General features: G+C 32.9%; 2 protein-coding genes across 2 annotated transcripts; both read left to right on the forward strand.

The window, feature by feature from the left end:
* On the forward strand, positions 1 to 5,430 carry LOC105169293 (cycloartenol-C-24-methyltransferase). Its single transcript, XM_011089669.2, has 14 exons — positions 1 to 158; positions 247 to 376; positions 1,214 to 1,280; positions 2,257 to 2,330; positions 2,726 to 2,810; positions 2,898 to 2,953; positions 3,197 to 3,251; positions 3,569 to 3,616; positions 3,704 to 3,787; positions 4,168 to 4,284; positions 4,366 to 4,449; positions 4,532 to 4,657; positions 4,833 to 4,930; positions 5,062 to 5,430. The coding sequence occupies exons 2-14, from the start codon at positions 294 to 296 to the stop codon at positions 5,123 to 5,125; spliced, it is 1,041 nt and encodes a 346-aa protein (XP_011087971.1). The 5' UTR covers positions 1 to 158; positions 247 to 293; the 3' UTR covers positions 5,126 to 5,430.
* LOC105169299 (polyamine oxidase 1) lies at positions 13,231 to 18,856 on the forward strand. Its single transcript, XM_011089673.2, has 10 exons — positions 13,231 to 13,387; positions 13,592 to 13,841; positions 14,463 to 14,594; positions 14,717 to 14,778; positions 14,880 to 15,019; positions 15,952 to 16,095; positions 17,079 to 17,228; positions 17,679 to 17,933; positions 18,138 to 18,219; positions 18,297 to 18,856. Exons 1-10 carry the CDS (start codon positions 13,336 to 13,338, stop codon positions 18,515 to 18,517), a joined length of 1,488 nt encoding a protein of 495 aa, XP_011087975.1. The 5' UTR covers positions 13,231 to 13,335; the 3' UTR covers positions 18,518 to 18,856.

Raw genomic sequence — 19,683 nt, forward strand, 5'->3', positions numbered from 1 at the left:
ACTCACCACCTTTTTCTAATATCCCTTTCTCTCTCTTCCCGTTTCTTCCGTTCCTTTCTCTTTTATTTACTCCCAATTTCACACCTTTTTCAACCCCTCTCGCTTTTTTCTTCTCTCTCAGTCTCTCAAAAGGGTCCTAAGATTCTTTGACCCTTCTGGTGCGACTCAACTTCACCTGCATTGTTCCATCTGTTTCTTGTTTGTATATGTGCATGCTGTTCATTTTCGTTTCTCTTTTTGTTTCAGATCTCATAGATTGCATTTTGAGAGGCTGAGGATTTGTGGAAACAGAGATGCCTAACCTGGGAACGTTGGATCTGGCATCTGGGGTTGGTGGGAAGATTGAGAAGGACAATGTTCTCTCCGCTGTAGACAAGTAAGCTTCACTTTTCCCACCCTCCCACTGTGTGTAGTGTGTGTTTTTCTGGAATGTGATTGTTGAAGTAGTGTAAAGGTGTGTGCTTTTCAGGTAATCTGCGTTCTTGATGAGGTTTTTGGTGTAATTTATGTCTTATGAACGAATGCTCAATTATGTGGATGCGATCAAGTCTCTGTCTCTGGGTCAATAGAAGCATGGGACTGTCTTTTTCTTTTTTACTTTTTTTTTTCTTTTTCTAAAATTTCCTTGTGATATGATTTTTTGGTTACCTGCCATTGATTAAGAAAGCTGGATATTTGCTGATCTTTCCTGTTGTTGCGGCGACCAATTAGGGATAAGTGAGTGCATGGAAATTTGGATTAGTATCTTACTCATAATTGTGGGAGATCTGGCTAGTCTTGAATTTGAAATCACATGTTAACAGATATTCATGTGGTCCCTTGTGTTTTTTGGGTTTTTCCTTTTTGTTTGGTGGAGAGTTTGTGTGTGTGATAAGACTTAAGTATGCATCAGTTAACTTTTTATTTGAATTACTGTAGTGAAGGTCAATTCATGAATACAAATTATATGCTTTTGACAAGTGGCTGTCCATATTTCCTATTATTCCTTTATGTGATTTGGATTGAATAAATTTTTACAAAGTTGACATGGAATTGGAACTTTCAGGAATTAGTAATGGTTGCTTTCAGATCATTTAATTCTAAAACTGTGTGTTCTCCTTTTCAATTGGACTTTCTTCTTTTCCATGGTGTTGATGAGAAGGCTTTATGTAGTTTGTCCTTTTAGTTTCATTATCTTCTATGAATTGTTATTCATGTGTGGTTTGTAAATCAGGTACGAGAAGTATCATGTCTGCTATGGAGGCCAGGAAGAAGAGAGAAAATCCAACTACACCGACATGGTGAGTTGTTACCTGGTTTTCAATAATCTTACTGTATTTCCCTTTTGATCCTAAAAGAATATAAATGTAATTCTAAAACATTTGGTGGTTTTCTGGATTTTTAAGTGATCCTCACTTGTATTATGTGTTAGTAACAAAACCCAGTCTCATTGAATTGCTTGTGAAAAATATTGGAATCAAGACCTGCTTATTGCCTTCTATCTTGATTCATGAAGGTCATAAACGTGCAAATACGTCGTTCTTCTCCTGCTGTAAACTCAGAGCATGAATAATAACTAAAGAAAATCTATTTAACTTGTTAATATTGAAAAATAAGTTATTGAAATTCCTGGGGTGGTGGAATGGGCTGTTATTCTCTTGAAAATATTTGATAAAGGTGACTTATTCAAAATATTTAGCACCTCCACACACGTGTTGGTCCCAAATGCGGGTTACACAGGTACGCTAGATGTTACACTCAGGAGGGATCTTGTCCTTGGCACAATGTACCACCATCTTTTTCTACACAAAAGAAAATAAAAAGGCATGTTATTCCCTGTTTCACCTCCGTCCCTTATCCTCCACTTTCCTTCTCATTTCAACTACTATAGACACATACAGAAGAAAGCAACATCTAAAATGACAGCAAATCTTCGAAACAAATCCAGTGAACCAATGATAGTAGTAGCATCTTTGGAGCTCGTGCAGAAGTATTTGAATCTGCCTGAAATGTAGTTTTTCCACTTTTGCTGAAAGGGTGGCTATGCTGCCTTATATTCTCGTTTATGGACGTGAGCTGATGGTTTATACTCATAGACAAGCTTTAGATTTACATAAATTGTGATCTCATTTTGAGAAATGACATAGTTTGTGCTCTTTCATTCAGATGCTTGCTATCTTCAGGATCCATTTTGCTAATTCACCATTTAAATATGACAGAGTTCACTTAGCTACAAAATTACTTGGAAATCTTATATTACCTCGTCATGTTTTCCAGGTTAACAAGTACTATGATCTTGTCACAAGTTTCTATGAGTACGGATGGGGAGAATCTTTCCATTTTGCACCCAGGTGAAGGGTTTACTTCTTTAGGTCTTAGTTTTTATTTATATTTTTTTTTTCACTCAATCATGCTTCTCAGTGGAAGGCACCATAAGCACTAATTTACATAGTTTCAAAATTAAATGAAGAAGTATAAAGGGAATAAACTAATTCTCCCCGACATGACTATTCAAATTTGCCTGTTAGGTCTAAAAGGAGTTGGGGTAAATATGACTTCAAAGTCGATTCTTTTGACAATGCCCTGCTTAGCAATGAAAAAATGTTCCAACAATCAAACTGAGCCATTAAGTTATCGATTTTGTTTATGTTTACATAATGTATGTCCTATGGTGAGACAGTTGTAAACCCTTCTAATTGCATCTCTTTGCAATTCCCCTAATTAAAGTTAACACAACCTTCCGCAGATGGAAAGGTGAGTCTCTCAAGGAGAGTATTAAGCGGCACGAGCATTTCCTTGCCTTACAACTTGGGCTGAAACCGAGGCAGAAGGTATTATTCTCGGCTTTCATTCAGAACTACATTAGCCCTATAATTGTTTCCTTCAAATCAATGTTGAGCTTTAGTCCATGTCTCTAGGTCTTGGATGTAGGATGTGGAATTGGTGGACCATTAAGAGAAATTGCTCGATTCAGGTAATATGAGAAGTTAGTTCATTCAGGTTTTACTTAATTCAATGTTTATGTGCTCATTTCGATATGCCTTGCAACTAGTGGTTTATGAGAGTTTTGCACCCACAAGAATTTGTAAAGGTACCGAGACACAAAACGCATGATGACACTACCAGAAATTATGACATTTCAGAAAGTTTTTCAGACACTTTAGTGTGACCTAGTATAACATTCAACTGCTTATTATCTTGTATTGACATCTTGCAGTTCCACATCCGTCACTGGTCTCAACAACAATGAGTACCAGATATCTCGCGGAAAGGTACGCGTCCATTTACGTTGCCAGAAAGCAAGATTGCATAAATCTATACCATGTTGAAGGATTTTTTCTTGACTACCATAGTTGCAGAAAATTCCATGATTCTGTTCTGTTACCACACTTATTTCAATTTTAGATTCATTTCTATGATATTATATTTTTATGTCCTAGACGTATCCTCCTCCTAACCTAAAACAAACAGATTTTATTTTCACTTATATGAAATGATATCATATTATCGTGTCATGTGCATATGTTTCTTCCAACTTGGAACACTTTTTCTCTTTGGATCACATCTATATTTATCTCTGACGGTGCAGGCCCTAAACCGGATGGCTGGTCTGGACCAGACTTGTGACTTCGTTAAAGTCAGTACTTGGGAGATCAAGTTTGTACTTTGTATTGCTTGCTGATTTTGATATTCTATTATTTCTAATATTTCTTAGTAACTGCAGGCTGATTTCATGAAAATGCCATTCCCCGATAACAGCTTTGATGCAGTCTATGCAATTGAAGCCACATGCCACGCCCCAGATGCGGTATGTAGACCTATTTCTATTTATCATTGACCAAGATATGCCAACTTTTTATTTGATAATTATACTAACATCCCCAGAGACTAGAACATATTACAAAAACAACCACTCGGCTCTAAAAAATTACACTGCACCGCTTACAGTCCTGTTTTACATTATTGATTCCGTAAGGACTGGACTGCAAGGAGAGAATCTATAATGTGAAACATGATTGAAGAAATGTCGATGTAAAATTAAAAAATGGGGTTCCTTTGTTATATGCCTAGACTCCAGGAGATGTCCGCATTATTATCTCTTTTACAAAGTAAATCTCCTTGCCATTTTTTTTCAGAAAGGGAAAAAAAAAAATTAAGCTGCCTTTTGCTTGATCTGCCGCCTTTCAGGTTGGCTGCTATAAGGAGATATACAGAGTACTGAAACCCGGCCAGTGTTTTGCTGCATATGAGTGGTGCATGACTGATGGCTATGACCCTAACAATGAAGAACACCAGCAGATTAAGGTGATCACCATATTTGTTAAAATGCTTCTGAATTGACTTTGCTACGATGCTTAGGTTTAATATTAAATACCTCCCATGCAGGCGGAAATTGAACTCGGTAATGGCCTCCCTGACATTAGAAGGACACATCAATGCCTTGAAGCTCTTAAGCAAGCTGGTTTTGAAGTGAGTAGCAACATCTTGACTGCTCTGCAGAGTTTCCCAGATAATTATAAATAACATTAACTGTATTTTCTTCCTGCTAAAGATTGTGTGGGAGAAAGATCTTGCGTTGGACTCACCCGTTCCGTGGTACTTGCCCATGGATACAAGTCACTTCTCTCTCAGCAGTTTCCGGTTGACGTCTGTTGGACGTTTTTTTACCAGAAATATGGTAAGAGTCATACGTCTACTTTTTGTACATAAATTCCTTATGCTACATCTCGTATGTATCAGTAGTTATCTACTCTCTTTCTCTTGCTGCGCCCCCTGCCTCGTCATATTTTCCCCTTCTTCTTTTTTCCATTCTCGTGCTAACAATATTTCTTTACTTGGTATCTTTGTTGTAGGTTAAGGCCCTAGAAACACTGGGAGTTGCGCCAAAGGGAAGCCAAAGGGTTCAAGCTTTCTTAGAGAAAGCCGCAGAAGGACTTGTTGCCGGGGGCAAGTAAGAGCCTCGTCTCCTTGTACTTCCTTCAAATTTTTGTACCATATCGAGTCTTTGTAAAGATGCAAAGGCTTCATGGTGACATTTCCATTTCTAGATTCTTTCTGATGCTTCATGGTCCGGTTTTTCAGGAAAGAGATTTTCACATCGATGTTTTTCTTTTTGGCTCGCAAGCCCGACTTGCCAACTCAGTAACGTGTAAGCGACAGGACCTGCACGCCCCCTGCTGCAATGTGTATCCAATAATTTTAGGGATCCTGACTAATAGATGGTTTTGATCGGGACCGTTTGTGGTACTCACTAGGTTGGATTTGCTTGTAACCTGCTGTCTTGGTGTGTATTGTGATACCGCTAGTTGCTTTATTTCTGTATCTGTTTGATATCATGAGACTTGCTTTCGCCTATCTCCCCCAAGTATCTTTCCTCTACAGTGTATTCTCAGAATGGCAAGAAAATAGGATACTGTTTTTAGCAAACCTGAATTTCTCTGATTGTGTCTATTTCCCAATTTCTCTTATGTTGGTGTAGTGTAGCCAAATCAGATTGTGGTCTAAATGGGATTTTGGTACAGCCGATGCTGCACAGGTCCAACTGCTAGCATCTGTTACCTTCAGACAGTTATTGTAAGGTGCACTAGGGATGGTATCACCGGGTAAAATGAACTAGAAATTGCAGTCTGGTTTATGCACCAATCTGTCTGTCTATACCCACACGCTCAAGTACTTGTGTTCGTACAAGTATATTAGTAATTTTTCAAAACAACAATGCATTGCATATGCAAGACAAAAAGTTCAATAAGCATAAGCAGACATGATGTGATAGCTGTATTGGTGAAGTCGAGGTAGATTGTATTGTTTCGCACAGGTGCTAACAGCAAAGACCATTTGTCTTGTGCATTAATTATTTTGTCTAACTAAAATACAACGACTTAAAGTAGATGTACAATTGTTGCGCGTTCGGATTTTGGTACCATTAATTTCAAAAATAAGTCTTTTTGTCCCGTAAAGTCATTTGCAGTGCACATGACTGTTTAATAAGAACTTTTTTAACAAAAATGAAAATATTAGGAAAAATTTATTTTAATATATATAATAAATAGTTATAAAATTAGAATTATTTTTATTTCAAACAATTTCTAGGATCTATTTTACTATTTTTAAACTTAAATTATTATTTGCTCTAAAAATATATTAATATTTGATTACAAACTATAAAAAATTAAAATTTATTTTGAATAAAGTATTAGATAAATTTTATTTTATTAAATAATAAATTAACTTTTACATTATAGTTATTTACATTAGAGATAAATATTAGGAAAAAAACTTTATTTCTTACTTTTTTTGGTCAAAGTTTATTAAATATTTTTAGAATAAATAACAATTTAATTTTTAAAATAATTAAAATATGCTAGAATTTATCTAAAATAAATAATTATAAATTATAAAATATTTTATTATTTATATTAAAATATAATTTTAATTCTTTTAATTTATGATCAAAGTTTATTAAATATTTTCAAATAAAATAAAATTTTAATCAAAAAAATTAATAGTTGCTACAATTTATCTCGAATGTAAATAATTTTAATTTAAAAATTAATTATTATCTAATAATATATCTAATAATTTTACTCAAAAAATAAATTTTAGTTTTTATAGTTTGTGATCAAATATTAATATATTTTTAGACCAAATAATAATTTAATTTCAAAACTAGTAAACAAGATCTTAAAAATTATTTGAATTACAAATAATTATAATTTTAGAGCTATTTTATTATATATATTTTCTAACATTTTTATTTTTATAAAAAATAAAAGAATATTCTTATAATTTATGCCAAAGTTAGTCAAAAATATTTTTTTTTCTTTTAATGGTACAAAAAAACCTTTTTTTTTTATTATTATTTTGGTACAATTAAACATGATCTTTGAAGTCAAAATCACGTAGTGAATAGGAGGTAACGACCCTTGACATCCACGTGCGAGGCACATGGCCTCTGCCGCTAATTTGGGACAAAAACATACATATTTTAGGATTTAATGGTATCAAAATTCAGACCCATAACAATTGTCGTACTAAAAACGAAAATGACATTTTTTAACGAGACTAAATTTTTTTTTTGCCCAAATTATATATAAGCTCCCTTTTTGAACGTCTGGAAAATCATATAATATCTTGAAATAATAATGTTGCATAAATTAAGAGATAAATCAATATAATTATAAAGTCAAATAGATTTAATCCCTTCAATAAATGAAAAGAATCACATGAAAAAAAAAGAAAAAGAAAGTTGTATGGGTAATTATGATGCGACATATTTCCTTCAGTATATCAGTCTCAGTCAAGCATTTAAGCAACAGTATAAAGAATGAAATCAGTAGTATCAAAGCGGCCCATCACCGCCGCTGCAGGCTCCGTGGTGGCGGCATCGTCGTGGTGGTGGGCGCTATCCTTGTGGGCAGCAGGAGGGTGGTAGTACATGCGGGCAGTTTGCGGGCAGTGAGAGTGAAATCTGCTGAAGATCCTCAGAGTAACGTCAAGAAGCTCCGAGTACCTTCCCATATTCTGCCCTTTGAAACCTGCAGCTCTTTTCTTCAACATTAAGCCAAAATTTTCAAGTTTTTATAGATACGTGGGAGAGAATTGATCGCTTTGAGCCCATCAAATGGGATAGAAGAGAGAAATTGGGGGCTGCAATTCCGGTGTTTGCTTGTGGTGTTTTCTCCATTGTTATATTCTTTCCCATGCAAAAGTTGAAATATTATTAATTATGACCCCAAGGAAAAGGAATTTGTTCTCCTGCCCCTCTACTTCAATGTTTTTCATTTTAACCCCTATTTTCAAGATTGAAGACATTTTTTTTTTTTTTTTTGGTTTAAAAAGAGGATCAAAACTGTTTCCCCAACTGTTTCTACATTCATTTTGTATGGTAAAAAATGAAGTAGAAGAATATTATATATCTGATGCATTAAGCGTTTCAAATTAATTACAGACGAGAGGAAATAGTATATATTAATCATCTAGGACATGACCTTTAATTATATCTTTTGTGATGGACATATATGTAAATATTAAATATTGACATATAATCATCCATTAATATTTGTTGGTAGTTATGGACAGCTTAATTTAGCTACAGATCCATCATCTCCATACTCAAACCCATTCAATTTACATGCAAAATCCCATGGAAAGAGTTCAAAGTCTTACCAATGGAGACCTTGTCTTGTCTTGTGGAAGTCCTACGTTAAAGCCATGATGATGAGTATCAGTATCACTCTACTAGGAATCCATGTCTTCCTCTCATAATGCTAAAATCGTCCGACTGTGTTTGCAACGATTTTAAAATAAATATATAAATAATTTTTCTATGATATTTGTAAATAAGTAAAATATTTATCTATTAAAAGAATAGTAATTTATATCCCTGTGTTTTTTAAAATAAAACTATGAAGATAAATTGTTTCATTTAAAAAAACACGATCAAAATTAATTTTTTTTATTCAATATCACATGGAAGTAAATTAAGGCTCACGTAAACCTCGAAGCAATAAAAATTGAAAAAAAAAATTAAAGAATTCGAATTCGTCTCCAATTCTCAAAAGATTCTAAATTGATATAAAAATAATTTGATTTTTAATGAAATCCCACAATAAAATTTGCAAGTATTTAAAAGAAAAAGAAAATTGTAAACTAGGCCAAGAGAATATAAAACGGGCTGAATTTTAGACAACGATTTTCCTTCAATTTCTTTTTCTTTTTTTTTTTTTCATTTTTGTTCTTGATAATCAATTTTCCATCATCTTTATTCCACAACATAGATTTCTATAGCACCATAAAAAAATCTTGATGAAATATTTATTTATATTAAAAAAAATAAAAAATAATTTTGGGATCAAATATGGCGCCAAATGGGCCAATTACTACGTGACAACTCACTAGAATTAATAGACTAATTAGTCAATTTGTGAACAGTTAACCAACCTGACGGACATATCATTAACTAATAATTAGGAAATCATGAGGGGGGGTAAATAGTGATAATTAAAGTGAATTACCTAATTCAAAGAAACGACCATTGGACGACATAAATACGTAGAACCTTCTCAATTGCAAGCAACTGAATCGACAGATAACGACCCAATTCTTATCTTAGATTCGGGCTTGTGTCAGCATAATTCGTTCTTAATGTGTGTGGTGTGTTTTTATAGTTTATGTATTAATTAATTAATATTTAAATAATAATTGAGTGGGTAAAGAAGTATCAAAGCGACTAGTTAGTTATAATCAAGCCTACAAACAATTCATAACTACTTTTACGTCATATTCATTAATTTTTTTGGTTAATTTATAACCAACTCTCATAAAATTTATCATTGTTGGGAGTTTACACTTTTAGCCAACAATCTAGAATTTCAAACCTTAATCAACTATTACAGCACAATAGTGGGTACGAAACCCTTTGTATTATAAGGGAGATATATATACAACAAAATGAAAATTAATACAGTTCTCACAAAAATTACAGAGAGCTATAAAAAAAAAAAACAACAGTAGTAAGAGTTTTAGGCTCAGGGAGCTAGATCCAATGAGTTGAAGCCCACAGGCACAAGAGGCCGGCAACACAAAATTCATGGTTGCTCAACAACTAGCCAACAACAGTTTCACTAGCCCACAAAGACCCACCATTTAGGTTTTTCAAAAAACTTAGTTCATTAAAAACTGAGAAAATATTAGAAAAGAGGAAGAAGGAGATAAACATTTTTCAGTCCGTTTGTTGAAAGGATAGAGGCCATGGAGGTCATTTATAGGAATAGCATATTAAAGAGGCAGAGAGAAAGAGGCAATAGAGAAATGGTTTCAAGGTCATTGCAAATAGATGGGGAGAAACTAGAGATAGAGAGAGAAGAGAGGGAAAGAAGGGTCAGAGACTACAGAATTGGAGATTAGGGTTTAGTATTAGGGTTAAATAGGACGCGTTACCTGGATCAGATGGATGGGTCAGGTAGCGTCAGACTGAAGGGCCAAGTGGGCTGGGCCATAGAAATCTTGAGCCCTCTAGGCGAGTTTTTAATTAGAGCTGGGCCTACATTAGGTCATGAGCCAAATAATTTCATAATTGCCATAATTATAAATACATTCTCATTATTTAATTTAAAAATTACACATATTTTTTTAGAATTAACTAGTGTCCAACAAATACCATCTTACAAAAATTATCTCAAGCAGATATTTATTAGACGACCATTAATTGTAAAGAAATATTTATATTTTTTCGAACAATGAGGGGTAACAGTAATTATAGTAAATTTTAAAAAAGCCCCTTGTAATGAAACCTAATTCTTTTGGTGTTTTTTTTTAAAAAAAATTAAGTTTAAAATGGTAGTGATAAGAATAAATTAATACCAAGGTTAAATATGATATTACACTTCAAAGAATGTAAAATTAAAAAACAAAAAATAAATAAAATAAAAATGACATACCAGAAAATAAATAAACACCAAAACCTTTTCAATTTGATATGGTATAGATTCTTGACCACTGGGCCGGTTATTGTTGCTGTACTTTCCAACTCCTATTCCTATTGTATATAGACATCCTTCTTTCAACAACAAAAAGGACCAATACTGCAACAGTTTAAATTAAGTGCTTATCAATTTTTATCTTATACTCTTTAATTGTTCAGATTAAATTTATTTAAATAAAAAATGATAAGTTTCGATCCCTACACTAACTTTTGTGACTTATATATTGATAAAATTATCATTAGAATAAAATTTATTATTGATTATTTATTACAATCATGAAAAATAATAAATATTTTAGCCACAGTCGCAAAAATCACCATCAACTAGCAATAATCATTGATTATTTATTTTTAACCAAAAAAATTAGCAATAATTATTTATTCTTGATTTCATGTTTATATATAGATAAGCTTATTGGAGAAGTCATTTATTTAATAAATAATAATAATTAATTAAGAGGTGGTTTCTTTTGCCGTTGTGATTAATGATAGTAATTAAGTCAAACGGAATCAACTCACTTTAAAAATTTTAAATTATCCCTTCACATAGACAATTAGCTATGGGGGGACTACACTTTTAACATAAACTAAACTCCATTAATTATTAATATTGATGCAATTAGGTATAAGTAGATTTTTATTTTTAATTTTGTTTTTTTGGGGGTTGTACCGTCCACTTTCTCAATTATTTATTGTCCCACTATAACTAAACCAACTCGTCATAAATCATATCTACTCAAATCTTTTATTATAAATAGTTTATATTTACACCATGCCATATATAAAATTGCCTCATTTACATATAACGTACATTTGAATCCACATATATCGTGTTTGGATGTGTGGTATGACGATAGAATTTCAAATGATTATATTAAAAAGATTCATAAAATCGAACCTATAAATCGTGGTGAGTGGGGCCACTGAGCTTCATTGTTTCTATCACCGTTCGAACTTCATTTTTTTTTAACAGATTTCATACTTTTTTTGGCTTTGGACCACAATATCGTACCATATTATTACGAGAAAACAAAACAAACACATACTAATTTTTTAACTACTGATTTCTATTTTTTTTTCCAACATTATTCGTAAATATGACCAAGAAGATCATTACCAGTCAATAAATGTACTTTCACAAGACAAATAAATTAAATACTACTTTATTTTTCAATTTTTTTAAAAAAATTTAAAATATGGGTTTGGTGCATGACGGAGAAAGAATTAAAAAAAAAAAGAAAAAAGAAAAAATCTGGTTGTCCCTGATTGAGTTGAGCTGGAACTGGAAGTGGACATAGCGCGCCAGCAGATTCTTGCACAAGGAGAAGGGATTTGGCATTTAAAAGGGTCACGTGTGTCGGTTTGGTTTAACAGTCTGATTACGACGCCGCTTCATTACTTTTCACGTTCTGATGTTGACTTCTCACACCCTTTCGCCCCACTCCTTCGCTCTAAATTGGCATAGCCCCTCATGTTATGGTGTCATGATTAAGATTGTAGTCCTAAGTTCGATTCTATTGAATTTGTAAATATTTTTTTTATTTTATATAAATACGTATTGGTTGAATATTAATGATTAATTAAATTGAAATATTAATCAATTTATTGTTATCATTCATATATTATCATTTTTTTTAAAAAATTGTATAATTAAATTAGCATACAATATTATATAATTTGCATCATTTTACTCTTTTTATTGATTTTAGGACATTACTGAATTGTTTCTCTAATTGTTATTTATATATTAGATATATTAATTAGTCTATTTTAATAATTATTATTTCTGCTTAAATATGTGTGGTATGATATATATATTTGTTAATTATGTTTCATTAGTTTTTATAATCTTAATATAATTAATTATTTATGTAAAAATATATTTAAATTCAATAGAAAAAATAACTCTTATACAATATTATAATTTATTATCACATTTTGTTTCCATCTAACAATTATCTTAATTAAGATAATTATGTACAAAATACTTTCACCATTTTAATTTCTAAAATTTCAAAAAAAAAAAAAAATTAGGGTTGCTCTTGGAATAATTAATATTTCACCTATATCTGTCCTTGTCTAAAATTAAATAAAATCATCATCATTAGTAGTAATGTCTCTTGTTAATATGGTAAAAAATATATATAATTAAGTATAATTACGATGAGGGAAGTAATTAAACAGAAAAAAAACCCAAGAATTTAAAGAATATTATACGATAACAAAACTTATATTATTGATGCTGTAATTTAAATTATAAATTATATTCTTTTTTTATAATATTACATCACTCAATATATTCAAATTTAAAATCTGATAAAAAATATCAATAACTTGGAGAAGAAAAAATTAAGAGAAAATAAAATACTATAATATGACTTAATTATATCTACTCGGAATGCATTTGGATGAAAAAATTTAGATTCAAAGAAAATATTTAGGAGTGATTTTAATTGCTTTCGTATTAAAAGAATTTTAAATTTATTAATACATTCTTTAAAAATATAATTCAAATGTAAAGAATAATTTATTATTAAAAATTTGAAAATTCTATTCTAATATCTATAAATCCAAATACAACTTCATGAATTTAATGTAGTCAAAGTCTTATGAGCAAGACCTAATTAGTGAGTTAAACATAGACCAGCTAGCTTATATAAATTTAATAAATGATATATATAATTAAGTTTTAATTAGTGTAGTGATGAGGCCCCATATGTATATATTAATAGATGGGGTGAACAAACAATTAATACCACCTATATAAAACCGTCTCCCGCTACCTCTGCCTCTCTCGCCAACACACAACACAAACAAATCCACACTACTACTGTTGTCTCCGTTCTTACATCTTCTTGTCTGAATTCATCACCATGGACAGCCCGACCCGATTCTCCGTTATCATAGTCGGAGCCGGTATTTCAGGCACGTACCCTTTATATATGTATATATATATATATATATATATATATGCCCTCTCCCTCTCTCTCTCTATTTCTTTTTTGTTTTTTAATTGTATATATTTCCTAGTATGAAAATGCTGTATGGGGGAGCAGTGATAGCATGGTGATGAGTGGTTAATTCATCTTTACTGCGTGAATGATGTGGTTAAATAGTGAATGTGTGTAGGAATTACGGCGGCGAAAGTGCTGGCAGAAAATGGGGTGGAGGACGTGCTGATATTAGAGGCGGCGGACAGGATAGGGGGCCGGATAAGGAAGGAGCAGTTTGGCGGAGTCACTGTGGAGCTCGGCGCTGGTTGGATCGCCGGCGTCGGAGGTAAACAGTCCAACCCCGTCTGGGAACTGGCCCGCCAATCCAATCTCCGCACCTGCTTCTCTGACTACAGCAACGCTCGTTACAACATCTACGATCACAGGTACACAGACACACTCTCTCTCTTCCCTACTCTCTCTCTCTCTCTGTCACACACACACACACACACACACACACAATTATGCATATATATGCATGCAGCTTCGCTTGAAAACATGGTTGAACGTAATTAATCATAATTAATCATCTCTTGATTTTCTTTTATTTTGGCAATTTAATTTGAGTATCTGAATATGGAAAAAGAAGCCCAAAATTTGAGTGGAGCGAGGTGAGATGAAGTCGTGGGTGTGTGGGGCAGGAAGTAATCATAATTTTCTGTTAAAATTTGGAGGTGGGCTTTAATGGGTTTCTTCTTTTTCTTTTTGCTTTTTCTTTATGGGGATTTTGGCTTTTTAATCATGTATTTAATTAAATTAACCACCCTAATCCTTCATAATTAGCAACCAAACATCAGATGAAAGCCCACAGACACAGAAGTTGTTTGCCTTTGCCTCACCATTTCTTAAAAAAGATTCTGTTCTAGTTATTAGTTTCCTTACTTTCTTCTTCTAATCATAATATTAATTAATCTAATCTGATTAGCTTAATTAATTGCTCTGATAACGACACTCAATTAAGCAGTTTCTTTCTTAATTAATGATTATTTTTATTTTTGGGTGGGTAGTGGAAAGATATTTCCAAGCGGCATAGCGGCTCATTCCTACCAGAAGGCGGTGGAATCAGCCATACAAAAGCTGCGCAACCAGGAGTCGTCGTCGTCGATGTCTAATCCAGATGCCGACGCTGAAACGCCGTCGTACTGTGTCTCTCTTACCTTACCTTGGATCTTCCTCCAAATTATAGAAAATAATTTTAATAAATTCTAATTCATCATATTATTATAATTAAACAATATTTTGTGTGTGTGTGTGTGAGCAGAGGTCCAAAGACTCCAATAGAGCTGGCAATAGACTTTATTCTGCATGACTTTGAAATGGCAGGTCATTTTTATTTTTGATTTTTTAACCTTTATATATTTATTGAGAAAGAAAATACAAATATTTATAGCAAATATGAATTGATTAGCGTGGTAATATTACAGAGGTGGAGCCAATATCAACATATGTAGATTTTGGGGATAGGGAATTTCTGGTGGCTGACGAGAGAGGGTACGAGCATTTGCTGCACAACATGGCTGCCACTTTTCTTTCTACCTCCGACACCAGGTTGAAACTCAACAAGGTAATTCTTTACTTTTTCTACCTATAATATCAATTTTTTTTTTTTTATTGTTTTTCCTATTCTCTTCTCTTCTCTTCAATATATATATATATATAAATATTTTGGATTCCATCTATCATTTTTGTTGACTTTGCCAACTCCCACCAATCATTCACCTACAAACAAACGCAAAATAATAATAATAATAATAAATAAGATTTTAATTTTTGGAAAAAAAACAAAAAAGGGGGTGCAGGAAATAGAAGAGAAAGTGATTATAATGGTCGGATTGTGCCTTTTTTCTGTTTGTTGTTTAGATTGTGGAAAGTGACATTTTGGCGATGGCAGCCTGCCTCTCTCCCTCCCTCCCTCCCTCCCTCCTTTATGTCAATAATAATTCAATGAAATTTTGATAAATGCTAACCAATTACGTACTACACTTTTATTTTTCGATTAATTAATATAGACAAAAACATATTTTAATTTCTCATAATTATTTTATTCTAAATCTATTAATATTTAGATGCTTTTGGGATTGTATGCGAGAGCTTTGAAATGGCTTTTTTAGTTTAAAAAAATATATATACATTTGAGATGTTTGGAACATCAGCTCATGCTTTTAAGATTGTTAGAGGTCCCATGAATGAATTCTGAATTTTGTAGATGTGTAGGTGTTTGTCTGATTTTATGTGAGTTATTGTAATTTGTTGTTGTTGTTCTTGATCATATTGATATATTAATTGAATCGATATAATTTTTTACGACTATTTTGATTGAATTGAGTATTTCAAAATTCAAAAAAGAAAGGAAAATTTTGAAGCTTGAAGCAGATTGGATAGGTAGGTGGGTGGAAGTTTGTGCAGGGATTGTGCTGAGTAACGAAGAAAATGTGATGAGATACATAAATGAAGGGATGGGAGTTTGTGAAATATTAATGCGGTTTGGAATTGCAGGTGGTTGGGGAATTGCAGCACTCGAGAAACGGCGTTTCCGTGAAAACGGAGGATGGCTGCGTTTACGAAGCCAATTACGTGATTTTGTCCGTTAGCATTGGTGTTCTCCAAAGCCACCTCATCTCCTTTTCTCCACCTTTGCCCGTACGTCTTCTCTTCTTTTTCTGTTTTTCATGTTTACTGAGTTTTGTGTATGACAAAACAATGTGGATATGGTGCAGTAATAGTTACATGAACTTGGTCATTTTTATTAAATACTTTTGTCTCTACAACATCAACATATGGGTCCCCCTCTGAGTTGGATTACCTAATTGACTCAAATCGACAAGTTTTTTGGATCACCAGATTCTGCCCTGTCTATTAAGTATTATAAGAAATAGTTTTGAGGAAATTGATTTTGGACACTGACCATTGAGCAAACCCCATATGTATACATATATTAAATGTACTTGCTTGATTGATGAGTGTAAAAGCCTGTTCAACCTTTGGCTCTTTCTATGTTATTACATTTGTTTGTCCTAATGCATCCAAATCCAATACAGTGGGTAGCATTTTATGAGTCCACAGTATTTTGCCTCATGTGGGACAAAAATGAACTGTTACTGCCTACCCATCATGGTCATGACTTGTTTTATTTCCTTGTGTGCTGGGGGTGAGGGAAATTCTTACATATGGGTCAGGTGGAAAAACATCCAATCATTCAGTGATAGGTTCTATCAATAGTGTGTTGATATGACATGATTTGCTTAATTTGATGTTTTTGCGTAAGATTTTTTTGTTACAAGTGAGAAGCATAAAGACAGATACTTTAGTCGTAACTAAGATTAGAACGTATATTAATTTACAGTGATAAAAAAACATATAAGTTTTGACCACACTACGGATAGTAGACCCTGTCTACTTGAAGTATCATTCAATTCGTTAGTTAAAACTCTTTATGTATAAGTAGTACAGATATTTGCTCTAGCAACACATGTTCATAATCAATGTAATAGTTTTATGTTCTATAAATAATTCCTACACGTTTGTTTCTTTCGTTGTTTGTTTGCGATGATTTTACGCTCCCTCAATTATGTTATTGTGCATCAAATACTAATAAATACGCGATGTAATAAACAATGCAACAGAGATGGAAAACCGAGGCCATCTCCAACTGCGACATTATGGTCTACACCAAGGTTTTTCTTAAGTTTCCACGTAAATTCTGGCCATGTGGTCCTGGAAAAGAGTTTTTCATCTACGCCCACGAGCGGAGAGGCTACTACACATTTTGGCAGGTAAAATTTGTTCATATTTTAATTTATCAGACGCGATTTTTATGATATAATTTATTAATTCTTTGGTTAACCATCAAGATTATGATAATCCAAGTGTCGCAATGAAGCTTGTCATCTAATGGATTAGCGTTCATTATCAGGTTTGTTTATGTGAAATGAATTGATATGTTGTTGTTGTTGTCATTTTCTATTACATTATTAATTATTGATGACCGGTAGCTAGACATGGCTGTCACACTTAGCCGCCAATTAAGTGCCAGTTGATGATTTTCTTCTGTTGCCATCTATTTTCTCATGTTTATGTCTTAATCAAAATTATTATTGCCCAAATGTAGTTCATTAATTACTGAATATGCTAGAAAAACCATTGTTCTTATCATATGATAGGATGGAGTGTCGTTGGGTTTGATTGTGAAACTGATCGTACCGATTGATGTATCATGATCTCAGCACATGGAGAATGCTTATCCCGGATCCAACATCCTTGTCGTGACTTTGACAAACGGAGAATCCAAACGGATCGAAGCACAGTCGGATCAAGAAACTATGAGGGAAGCGATGGAGGTGCTAAGAAACATGTTCGGCCCTGATATCCCTGATGCTACGGACATTCTTGTACCGCGTTGGTGGAACAATCGATTCCAACGTGGCAGCTATAGTAATTACCCGATTTATGTCAATCATCAACTCATAGATGATATAAAGGTTCGTGTATTCTTGATTGATTCTTGTGTCTAAACTAAGATGAAACCCATGAGTACTCTTAAGGTTGCGTTTGGATTGATGAATTCAGAGATATGCAGTAATTTGGAATACATCATGCATTCAAATCCTTCAATCCAAATGCAACCTAAGAATTTATTACGCAGTGTTCAATATTTTCACATAGCTTGTAATAACCTTGTCCAGGCGCCAGTAGGACGGATATTTTTCACTGGCGAACATACAAGTGAAAAGTTCAGCGGATACGTGCACGGAGGTTACCTTTCAGGTAAGAAATTATAACGTAATTGGTAGCGTGAAAAGAAGAAGAATTCCTCATTCCTAATGGCGTTGCATGTTGAGCAGGTATCGATACTAGTAAGGCTTTACTCGAAGAAATGAGGGCCGATAAGGAGCGCAAGAGTAGCGAAAACCAATCGTTTCTAATAGAACCGTTGCTTGCATTGACGGGGACGCTACCATTGGCTCAACCGGACACAGTATCAAATCTGCACAAGTTCGATATCCCCAGACGACAGCTCTTCCTTCATACAAGTAAGTTGGGAGTTCCAGAGGCTATCTTATGACACAACAAACATTTATTTGAGACAAAACATAACAAATATCTGACTGATGATCTCTGAGACAAGGCAGAAACCTCTGAGAGTTGAGAGTGAGAGTGTAGTTTGACAGGAAGTACTGATGATGATTAGAGGGTATCATAAGATTGATTCTTCTCATTGATTTTTTCTTGAAATTTCTTCTCAGTGAACATTTGTTTGACTGAGGTTTCTGCTGCCAATGTTGTATAAAAATCATCTTCTGATTATAACATATAATTTAGTTGGTATGTAATGTTATGACAGGATGGTGTACCCAATTCCTAAATTTTGGATTTGAGATATAGAATTTTGTGTATTTTGTTAGTGTTGCTCTTAAAACTATTGGCTGATTATTAGTAATTTTGTATTTCTTACACTTTTGAGAGTGCCGTGTTTTTATTTTATGGAAATTATATAAAATGTAATATATTAGAATTTAGAAACAATTAAGTAATAACTATTCTCATTGTTACAAATAATAAAAAGATAAGTGGAAGTAATGAAAACATACTTGATAGTTTAAGATATGAATTTAAATTTAAATCTATTCTTCATATTATATAAATAATAACATATAATTAAGATTAAATCATTAAAATTTTACTATTAATTTATCTGTGTATCTATATTAATATAAAAAGAAAAGTTCATCCACACTCACAAACGCCGCATCAATTTTTTGTGAAGTAAAAATGCCCTTTTATGATAAAATAAATAATTTATTCAACTTTTCAAAATTTATATTAATTAATAAATTATTATTTTTTTTCTTTCTTTCTTTTTATTAATGTAATGTCATGGTTTATATTTTATTTTTATTTATAATATGTTAAAAGTATGAAAGACTTTGTTATAAGCACATAGTAACAACGTGCTACAAAAATTAGTAATATAATAAATAATAATAATAATTAGTGAAAGAGAAGGTCCGAACCCAAAATAAGTGAGGCCCAACGATTAGAGAATGGGTAAGAAAAGCCCAACACCAGACCCGGCTGAGGCCCACTTCAAATGCAACCCATCCATCACCAAGGCTCCACGTCAGAAATCAAGGGACCCATCAGCTGGCGGTTGGTCATATGGGAAATAATTAAAAAGCCCTCCTTGAGATGTGTATCACACACATCATTTTTAATTACAAAATATCATTT

Source organism: Sesamum indicum, linkage group LG1 (assembly GCF_000512975.1).
Source record: "Sesamum indicum cultivar Zhongzhi No. 13 linkage group LG1, S_indicum_v1.0, whole genome shotgun sequence".
In the NCBI taxonomy this organism is placed as follows: Eukaryota; Viridiplantae; Streptophyta; class Magnoliopsida; order Lamiales; family Pedaliaceae; genus Sesamum; species Sesamum indicum.

Excerpts from the sequence above, each read along its gene's own strand:
- LOC105169299 (XM_011089673.2), top strand. The coding sequence starts at position 13,336 with ATGGACAGCCCGACCCGATTCTCCGTTATCATAGTCGGAGCCGGTATT. Across the intron at positions 13,388-13,591 it reads AGTCGGAGCCGGTATTTCAG|GAATTACGGCGGCGAAAGTG; the intron begins GCACGTACCCTT and ends GAATGTGTGTAG. Across the intron at positions 17,934-18,137 it reads AACTCATAGATGATATAAAG|GCGCCAGTAGGACGGATATT; the intron begins GTTCGTGTATTC and ends AACCTTGTCCAG.
- LOC105169293 (XM_011089669.2), top strand. The coding sequence starts at position 294 with ATGCCTAACCTGGGAACGTTGGATCTGGCATCTGGGGTTGGTGGGAAG. Across the intron at positions 2,331-2,725 it reads TCTTTCCATTTTGCACCCAG|ATGGAAAGGTGAGTCTCTCA; the intron begins GTGAAGGGTTTA and ends AACCTTCCGCAG. Across the intron at positions 3,788-4,167 it reads CATGCCACGCCCCAGATGCG|GTTGGCTGCTATAAGGAGAT; the intron begins GTATGTAGACCT and ends GCCGCCTTTCAG.